The sequence below is a fragment of the Hyperolius riggenbachi genome, chromosome 6, assembly GCF_040937935.1.
Source record: "Hyperolius riggenbachi isolate aHypRig1 chromosome 6, aHypRig1.pri, whole genome shotgun sequence".
Taxonomy (NCBI): Eukaryota; Metazoa; Chordata; class Amphibia; order Anura; family Hyperoliidae; genus Hyperolius; species Hyperolius riggenbachi.
The window spans coordinates 132,414,615-132,425,449 of NC_090651.1; the positions used below are offsets into that span (position 1 = coordinate 132,414,615).

At 43.8% G+C, this 10,835-nt stretch overlaps 1 protein-coding gene across 2 annotated transcripts in view; it reads right to left on the reverse strand.

Moving 5' to 3' along the window:
* NOS1AP (nitric oxide synthase 1 adaptor protein) overlaps positions 1-6,851 on the reverse strand; it is a 224,611-nt gene extending 217,760 nt beyond the window's left edge. For both annotated transcript variants that reach the window (XM_068239949.1, XM_068239951.1), the window contains exon 1: positions 6,689-6,851. In XM_068239949.1, the coding sequence (XP_068096050.1) occupies positions 6,689-6,793 (105 nt within the window). In that variant the 5' untranslated portion in view covers positions 6,794-6,851. The remainder of the gene's footprint in view (positions 1-6,688) is intronic.
* Positions 6,852-10,835: the final 3,984 nt, after the last annotated feature.

Here is a 10,835-nt window from a genome sequence, read left to right on the forward strand (position 1 = left end):
GGTCAAGGGTTTTTATAATCTGTCAAAGTAAGCTATTATTTGTAGGTTCCAATCAATTAGGATAATTAAGTGTAATAAGGGAGATAAAGTAGAAACAGTCTAATTGGAAACTCCTTTCTTCAGGCTTAATAATAATGAAATGTATACATACAAACACAGGAAACACTTCCTTGTGTAGGAAGCCATAGCAAAACAACCTGTCTCCAAACATTTTACCAAACATCAATTAAGAAACTAACCTTGCCTGCAAGCTATGCAAACCTAAAGCTTACAATCTATTACAGCATATTGCTTGATAGTACTAAATATTACATTACTACACACCATAAATACGCCATCGTTGGAATTTTTGTAAGGGCTCAAACCCACTAGCAGCCTTTTCTAAGCGCTAGCGATTTGAAAAAAGCTCTTGCTAATGCAGGAATAATAATAAAATCACATCATTCTAGTGGGATCACACCCATAGCATGACATTAGTAAGAGCTTTTCAAATGGCAACTGCTTAGTAACAGTCTCCCGAGTGGGTTCCAGGCCTGAAGCGATTAAACAACTAATAATACAACAAGACGGGCACCTCTGATCCTGAAAAAGGTGGGGCATTGCTCACTTAAAGCATAAAAGCAATATGGGACATCTCTCTGACCCACTAAAGTCTAGAACTAGAGACAGGAAGGGGCATATTCTGATCTACAGTATAATTTCCGGTTCACACCGCAACAGGTGAAAAACTAATCCATATAAAAACTGATACCTCAAACGCATCACTTTTTACCCCTTCAGCAGCTAATAAGTTTAGAGACTTGCAAATGCTCCAGGTCAATTTATTTTAGCAATTTTTTTTTTATTTCTTATTTGTTACATTTGTTGGCTTCTAATTAGTACTGCTGTAATGTTTATTTATGGCCACTTGTCATTAGGGGGCAGTGCGAGACAATAACAGTGGACTTCTGCTTTCAGTTTCTATATCTTCTGCTAGTAGAGAGAAATTAAAGCATTTTAAAGAATTTACTGCACAACAAGTTCTCCCCACTGAGGTTCAAAAGCAAAAGAAAAAACAAAAGAAAAAACAGGGCACCGAGAGCCCAATAGTGCAATATAGTTTTAACAGAGAAAATCTGTCTAAATAGTTCGTGCAGAATTATACTCACAAAACAGGGTCACCAGCAGGCAACCACTTGAAAGGCAGGTGGGGAGAATTGGTACCCGACCCCACTCGGGTATAAAAGTCGCTCTCTGTAGACAGGAGAAAAAAGGGGGCGTACCCCTCCACCAAGGGCGGATAAGTAATATGTATCAAACGCAGATAGAACAGAGGCGCCAAAAAGAGTAAAAACACTATTATTTAAAAACAGTAAAAAGAGGGAAGGTAAGGTGGACTTACCTCCCTCTAGCAGTGGACAACAAAACTCTGAGGTAGAGTAGAATGCATTTATTAAACAGTGTAACTCCTAAAGATGCAACACGTTTCACGGGCAAACATCCCGCTTCATCAGGCAATTGAGGTAGGAGAACACAAGTATGGGTCAATAGAAAGCTAGAGCGCCTCTGGACAGAGGCGCTCTAACTTTCCATTGACCCACATGTATCAAACGCAGATAGAACAGAGGCGCCAAAAAGAGTAAAAACACTATTATTTAAAAACAGTAAAAAGAGGGAAGGTAAGGTGGACTTACCTCCCTCTAGCAGTGGACAACAAAACTCTGAGGTAGAGTAGAATGCATTTATTAAACAGTGTAACTCCTAAAGATGCAACGCGTTTCGCGGGCCACAGCACCGCTTCCTCAGGCTATACAGGAGTTCAAAAAAGCTGTATCCAATCCAAGTATTGAATGAGCGCCTCTGTCTCTGTACACTGTTTAATAAATGCATTCTACTCTACCTCAGAGTTTTGTTGTCCACTGCTAGAGGGAGGTAAGTCCACCTTACCTTCCCTCTTTTTACTGTTTTTAAATAATAGTGTTTTTACTCTTTTTGGCGCCTCTGTTCTATCTGCGTTTGATACATGTGGGTCAATGGAAAGTTAGAGCGCCTCTGTCCAGAGGCGCTCTAGCTTTCTATTGACCCATACTTGTGTTCTCCTACCTCAATTGCCTGATGAAGCGGGATGTTTGCCCGTGAAACGCGTTGCATCTTTAGGAGTTACACTGTTTAATAAATGCATTCTACTCTACCTCAGAGTTTTGTTGTCCACTGCTAGAGGGAGGTAAGTCCACCTTACCTTCCCTCTTTTTACTGTTTTTAAATAATAGTGTTTTTACTCTTTTTGGCGCCTCTGTTCTATCTGCGTTTGATACGAGGTTCAAAAGCAGTGCACTTATCTCAAATTCTCTAACTCTATTGAAGCCCCTCTAAAATTAGAGAGGTTAAAAATATGACAAAAAGAAGAGGGACCTTTCCTTGTATGGAATGTAACTGCTGTGATTCGATAATTAAAGGTACTTTTGTCGAGCATCCACATACTGGGAGTAAGATTGAAATAAGGTCAATGTAGAGTTGTAAAAGTGAATTTGTGGTGTATGCCCTTAAGTGCCCCTGTGGGATGTTATATGTGGGTGAAACCACCAGACCAGTGAAAGTGAGAATACAGGAACACAGAAGATGCATTCGTGGCTTTAAACCGGGGGTGAAGACCTGCGACACCCCAGTGGCCAGACATTTTTTTGATCGTGGACATGGGGTGTCGCAACTTCGCTGGCTGGTGTTGGATCACGTCCCACCTCTCCATAGAGGGGGAGATAGAGAAAAGATCTTATTACAGAAGGAGGCAAGGTGGATGCGTAGATTAGATACAATTGCCCCTAAGGGGATGAATGAAATGTTTAGCCTTAAAGAGACACTGAAGTGAAAAAATATATATGATATAATGAATTGGTTGTGTACTATGAATAATTACTAGAAGATTAGCAGCAAAGAAAATATTCCCATATTTTTTTTTCAGGTATATAGTGTTATTTCTAACATTGCATCATTCTATAATATGTTCAGATTACACAACACTCAGCATTCAAAATTATTCTTTCAGAGCAGTCTGTGAACTAATGACCTCTCCTCTGGCAGAGAAAAAGTAAATAGTTCAATAACAGTTGAGATAATAAAAGTCAGAAAACAGCCCTCTCCACGACTTTGAAAGTCGTAGAGCTTAATGGCTTTTTTTGCATAGAGATAACAACTGGAGTTTCTTAACTCTTCCTGTACTGGAAACAATTAGACTGATGTATCTGATCTTAATGTTTTATTTCTTAGCTGTAGTACACATACAAATCATAATAGCATCATTTTTTTTCGCTTCAGTGTCTCTTTAAATGCTTCCTATAGTAAAATGTGATAAACTTATGTATACGCTATTTCTCTCCCTCCTTTTCCTCAGATCCTGATGGGAGATTGCTCCATCGGACACTCTGGGAATATCGGTTGGAGGGTGGTAAGAAAAAGGAAAAAGAGACAAAAAGGACACGGTTTGTTATAATGTGGTTGTATTTACTGATGAGGTAGTTACCTATGAAATTTAGTGTACGTGATATGTAGTCAGGTTCAATGGGTAGACATCTTTGTAGTGCCCTGTATTTTCCCGAAGGGGGATTTGAAAATAAGATTGTCACTTAAGGGTTAATGATCAGTTAGGTTGGTCAGCTGATTAAGGAAGAGGTGGGGCAATGAAGGGTGTTGTTATTGGGTAATCTATTTAAACACTGTGAACCATTGTAAGCATGTACACCTGATGAAGGGGATGTCCCCGAAACATGTCGTGTAAGGCCCGGTTCACATTAGCGGTGGCTATCCGGAATAGCCGTGCCGGAGCCGCACCGCATGCTGGCCGGACGAAACGGACGCACGGCATAGCAATGTTAAGTCTATGCCAGGGTTCACGTGTCCGTTTCGTCCGGACCGGAGCCGGACCGGATCCGGACTCCGGTGTCCGTTCCAACATGCGCTATTTTTTGGTCCGGCTCCTCCGGCAGCCGTATCCGGGGCGGAGCCGGACTGCACCATCCGGCCAATGGAAACCAATGAGAACCGGAGAGCGCACAACACACTGGCAAAAAATCCGGATGTTCTACCCCACTTCCTATGCGGATTTTTGCGGCGATATTGGCTGGGGACACATGGGCAAGCATTTTGGAGTGGAGCAGCACAGCTGGATCCGGATCCGGAGATGTTGGCAGCATGTCGGAGGTGGAGGTGAGTGCTAAACAGCAGAGGGCCTGATTCCACAGGTCCCCCTTCTGCTGACCTCCCAGACCCCAAAATTTTTTTTTTTTTTTATACAGGTTGTTACTCTTTAAGAATCCGGATCCGGACCGCAACCGTGTTCATACCGCACGGAAACCGTATGCAACCGGACCGGATCCGGACAGGAACCGTACGGTTCAGGTCCGATCCGGCTCCGGTGCGGTCCGGACATCCGGTGCGGTTTTTGCAAAACCGCAAGTGTGAACCGGCCCTAATTGCTAAATGATTCGATAAACGCAAGCTTGGAAGCCAGTTGAGTGCCGTCTCCTTATTGAAGAAAATTGTACTGTGTGTGGAGTGGTGACCCACGGGAGAGTTGAGCACCGGCGACCCGGGCTGAGTCAGGCCTGTGGAGGAGGTTACCCAGGGGAACAGACCTGTGGTAGTAGAAGCCTAAAGGCTACTACAAACAGAACTATAGAGGAGCCAATAGTATATTAAGCAGAAGATCAGCTACAAATAGCGGTAGTTTGGCCACCAGGGTTAGCATTAAGCACTTGGAGGGGAGGGTTAGTGTTAGACACTATAAGGGGGTCAGTATTAGGCATTATGGGATTGGGGGTTTTAGGCAGTAGGTGGGGAGGGTTTTGGCAACATTCACAAATCTTTTTCACCTTATCTATGTTACATTTTTAAGAGCAAAAAATAAAATATAATTAATGTAAGAAAAGCAATATTAAAATTAAGTTGATCAGGAACAACTTACTTTGAGAGATTATTTTGCTTGTAAATTTGCTGAAAGGTTATTTTTATCAATTAGGTGATAAATAAGACATTTATGAAAAGTTTTTGTGAATAGAACCCTTTGTGTGTGAATGGGTGCCGGGTAAGTATACAGTACCTACGCTGCCAAATTTAAGTTTTTCAGGATTTGACCATTATGCAAGAAAATATTTTTGCATTGAAGATGCAAAAATAAAATAATATGGGGCTACTGGAGCTACACCATAAACCAGGGCTGTGGAGTCGTTTTCATAAACTGAGGAGTCGGAGTCGGATGATTTTTGTACAAAATCCACAGCACTGTGAAGTATTAGACTAAGGAGTCGGAGTCGAGAAGTCGGAGTCATTTTGGGTACCCGGAGTCGGAGTTGGAGTTGTGGTTTCATAAACTGAGGAGTCTGAAGATTTTTGTACCGACTCCACAGCCCTGCCATAAAGCAAGATAATCCATCCATGTGATCTAGGGCTAATAGGGCATTCCAGACAGGATATGCTAATTTGCAAGGCAAAGGAGGATTTGAATCTAGTGACTTCTGACATGGAACAAGATAGGCTTCTCATCTCAAAGTTGTGGACACACTGCCCCCCCCCCCTTTCCGGGATGGATGGATGACCTCTGTGTAGCCAAAATATGCATTTCAAAGAACACTTTACAACAGCAGTATCTAAACACTAATCACAATGCCAGGGACATTGAGCCACACTTGCCATATTTAATGCCATATATAATAGACTGGATTCTGGAAACTATTTTCCTGCCTTTTACAAAACAAGTAAGAGTTACATGTACCAGTGACTCCCCAAACTAGCCTGATGCCAGTTAGAGATGTTCAGTGAGATGCTGTCAATTACCCTTGCATGCAAATTTAATGCAAGCTGTATGGCGCTTAGGACTGGGCTTATCAAAATAGGAAATAAGTGCATCTGAGTATCCCAATTCCAAGCTGTATACATTGCACATTAAATTTGCATTCAAGCTGAAATGATTGACACCTCACTGCCCATCTCATATGCCAGTCATACACAGGTCCATAACGGCCTGATCTGGTAGATGTGACCAATTCTACCACCTTCTCCACTCAATCTTGATGAAATTTCAACATTAATATTACCGAGCATCAAGTGACCACTTGATGCAGTGTTCCCTGATTGCTCGGCTACCACCACAGCATCACAGAGATTTTCCAACATCTGGATTCTCCTTTTGTTCAACAATCAAGCCAGAATCAATACAAAAATGAAATATATATTAGCATTATTCCATCATCAGTGATCTAATCTAGATGAACCATCTACTTGAGTGTAACCAGCTCTATGCATGTCTTTGACAGAGACACTGGATTGTAAGCTTCAACTGTACTCTATACATCCCGAAAATGGATCTAGAATTAAACTGAGCGTGTAACTTTAATAATCAGTGACTTTGCTGCCAGAACAAAAACATTCCAAACCATAGACGTCTCCTTATAGAAACTATTCCAGGGTCACTTCTGCACTTGTCCTTGGAAATAATGGAAAGTTTGACAACTGTTCTTTCCTGCTGTCAGCAGCAGACACTGGCATTTGCCAGGGGCACCTCTGTTCTTCCCATAGACTTGTATAGAGCACCTGTACAGCATATAGGGGACTGCTGCTTCCCAGCCACATCACAGTGATCAGACATCGGCATAGACAGCCCACACTGGGCACTGAGGGCAGAGCTTGGCATTCACATCAGCGGGCAATCAGCGCTCACCTTGGCCTCGAAGCAGATGCCATGCTGGAAGGCTTCCTCGTTGTGCAGCGGGATCCGCAGGTCGTGGCCATCGTCCACCAGGTTGTACCTGCTTTTAGTCGGCATTTCGTAGCTCCCGAGATTTCCTGGCAGGATCCCATCCAGGGCAGCCAGTGCAGAGTGCAGGGAGGATCGGAGGGAAGAGGAAGCACAATCCCGGCGCTGCTGGGCGGAGACTGCGCACAGCTCCTCCCATCCAGGGCTGGATGTGAAGGAAAGGCCATTGAGGCCAGTCAATGCCATACACTGCTTGGGCGTGGCCACTGCCCTCCACCCGCCCTATCTCCTACAATGGTAGGCGTGGTCGCCCCGCCCTTCTCCATAAACAACGTGTGAAAATAGAAGTGCCGTTACAGTGCATTCATTGTATGGCTGCTGAGGTGTTCTCTTTGTATCCGGCTCTCGTTACAGCTCAGCGCTCCATATGCCATATGGGTTCTGTGCTGTGTGTACATACCGGTACACTCATGAACTTATCCACACAGCCTGGTGCATGGAGAACTGCTGGACAAGCCTTCTACACGCATGAAAGTCGTTTGAGAAGAACAACAGGAAATTGCTAATGACAATTGCTATAAAAGCGCCCATTATTTTTATCAAATGCAATCTTTCTACCCAATATTAATGATCAAATTGTACAGAAATTTGTTGTTTTTGGTGAAACGATTCTTTTGTCGTTTGGAACTGAAAAATCTGTCGATCTGAAAGATGGATTTTATGATCTGAAGAGAGAAAATGCCCCTATGAGAACAATCAAGAATTACCTTCTGATTTTTTGACCATAAAAATTGCGTCAAAAGATCGCATCTGATGAAAAATTGTACAGTTAATGGGCACCTTTAAAGGACTTCTGATGTCAGATAGGAAATCTATTTTTTACTCTCCCTGTGCTTCCTCCAACTCCTCGCAGCCGTCTCAGTCCTTCGCCGCAGACCACAGTCCTCCTCGATGTCCCTGCCGGTGTACCGACGTGATAACCTACATGTCGAATTTGCCTACATCCACTATCAAACGTATACCAGGAGGGTTAGGGTTGGGGGAGGGGAAGGGATAGTAAAAGTCTATGGGATGTAGGTTAGTTCGACGTGTTGGAGCACCGGCTGGCCACAATGATCACGACCCGCACTGCTGCTTACGGAGGGAACCCCGGGAGACCGGCTTGGAGCAGAGCTGCTGTGAGGGACTCTGCCTTCCAGGGGCTGGAGGGAGCCAGGTAAGTAGATCGCATGTTCTTTAAATCCTCCGATGTTTCCTTTAAATAAACTACAAACCGCTATTCAGCAGGGCAAGCGGAGGTGAGTGCAGGTATTTGATTTATGCAGCATACTGTAAAGGTGCGCACTCACACACAATTTCTGTCGCCTGCATAGATCAGGATTACATCCCTGTACTGTAGGTCCGAGTCACGAACACGGTGATTCCAGCGCAGGAGACTTGAGGGCAGCCGGCGCCACCATAGGCCATAATAGGAATTACGGCTATAGCAGCGCACAGGGAGTAACTTCGGCGCCATCAGAAGACAGCTGAAGTTACTTTTAAAACACAATAACTGGAAGCCAAATTATTTAATTCCCCAGCATCCATGGCGGCCTGGAGGGGGAATAGTATTTAAAACGGCCCGGGAACTTGTGCAGCAGTAGGATCAGCCATATACCGGCTCTATCCTCCGCCCAAGTCTCCCGCGCCTATGTCTCTCGTACGCCCGAGTCATGTAGCCTAACAAACAGCAGAGGGGGCAGAGGCACGATATGGTGCACAATGGAGCCGGCAGTGTGAGTAGGAGGACAATAGGGTTGACTTATTCTTGGAAAAGATGGTCCAGCACTCACCCTTCAGAAGCCACTCCAATGTGTATGGTGCCATGGTCCCTCCTCTCCTCCCCATGGCAACAGTTCCCACTCGTACGACACTCTTTTTCCGTTTTTCCATTCGCAGAATCAAATTTGATCCTGATGGGCAACACTAATAGGTGCTAGAAAATTATAACTGACCACTGTTATTATTCCCCAACACAACCTGATCCCTCTCACTGGTGATGTGTACATTTTCTTTGTCTAGTAACTTAAATAAACATATAGACTCCCAGTGGCGTAGCTAAGGTGCTGTGGGCCCTGATGCAAGTTTTACAGTGGGGCCCCCCAAGCACTCTATACATAACAATTGCCACTGCGCACCAAAACCTGCCAATGGCAACTACAGTGTCAGAGGTGCAAGAAGAGGATGGGGAGCAGTTTGTTAGTGATTACCACCATTCACAGTATCTATAGAAGTGATAATTATGAGCACAGGACCAATAGAGAGCTAATACTGTAGTTGAGGGAGGGCCCTTCGGGGCCCCTCTGGCCCAAGGGCCCCGATGCGGTCGCTACCTCTGCACCCCCTATTGCTACTCCCCTGACTCCTTTCACACTGTACGTTGTGTTGCTATAAGATCGCAATGGAGTTGAAAGTCACGTAGCACAGTAAACACAGTACAATGAAAGCATGCCTCACTGCCACTGTAAATGTACACATTGCCCTGTAAATGATGGAATGCACCGCAATCAATGTGATAGCTCCATAGGAATATTGCTGCATCACAATGCAATGATATTGTTCATTAAGGCACAATGCAATGGACAGAGTGTGAAAAGAGCCATAGAGGGGCAAAAGCGGTGCACGTAGATGGGCTGTGCTTGCGTGACCGAACGCAACTGGCCAATTTACCGGAGCTTAACGCAGGACAAAGGAGAAGCCCAGCAAGGGAGCCCACAGCATGCATGGGGCTAGAGGAAGCCCCACGTAAGTATAAATACTTTTTAAATGTATGTTTCACCTTATTAAGGAAATTAAATGTATCAATACTAACCATATGTAGCATAGCAAGTCAAGGAGGGTCATACTGGCAAGGCTCTTGGGGAAGTTGAGTTGTAACACTGAAAATCTTAGCTTCGCAATAGTTTCCCCCTGGAAATTAGGTCTGTAAGGACTTTTTAGGTCTGTAAGAAATCCTTGTGGGGTTTTTAACAAAACATGTTGCAATGCATACAGGAGTTTGGGCAATATTATACTGTAAAAGGGAGTTCACACCAAGCAGAAAATTTAGAATTTGTGATGTTTTATTTTAATTACCGTATATTCCGGCGTATAAGACGACTGGGCGTATAAAACGACCACAACTTTTCCAGTTAAAATATAGAGTTTGGGATATACTCGCTGTATAAGACTACCCCTCTTCCAACGCACACCAAATAAAAAATTTAAAAAAAGTCAAATACTGGTGCTGTGTATGAATAGATACTGCTGCTGTACTGTATATGGTACCCAATATATAACAGTATATAGGCGATTGGTTGGATTGGTCAATCTCCCTAAGTGAATTGGTCACTTCTCCTTGTCTCCCTTCCCTCTTTCTCTCACCAGATTTTAAACAAGTGTAACCTGCAAATAATCCCCATATCATTCTGTTGATTAAAACTTACATTATCCAGCACACTGGGTTGGTGCCTTCTACCTATCCATGATTGCAGAGCGAGTGAGAATATTTAATAGCATATCTACTCCTGCATCTTCCGCATTCCTATCATATCTCAGTTTAGGCTCAGTTCACATCAAGCCAGATCGCCAACAGTAAACCAGAGCGGACAGCACAGTCCAGAGCAGATGGGCTTCTATCACAGGCTTCTATGGGCTTCTATGGGAAATGGATTCGCTGTCCAGCATTGTCATTGCAAATTTTTGGATCAGTTGCGGACTGACGTGTGAACAGATCCTATGAATAACAGGATCAATTTGCTGTCAGTTTTTGCAATCTGGCAAAACAGACAAAAAAAATGTCCATGTTGTGTTGCAGTGTGAAGCGAGCCTTAGCATTTAGAGCAAACCCAAGGTGGTTAATTTAAAAAAAAAATGGGTTAGGTAGTTCGAGTTTCAAAACGCTACTGAATATGGAATTACGATGAGGATGCAGGGGAGGAGTCTCTGTTGGGGGAAAATATGGAATTGTGATGTCATTTAGGAGGAATGATGTAAGTTGTGGGACGGGATGATTTCTCAGGTTGCATTTTTGTTATTATATGAGACTAGCCGACCCGCGGCGTAGCATACGCCGCATAAGAGAGTAGAGTGC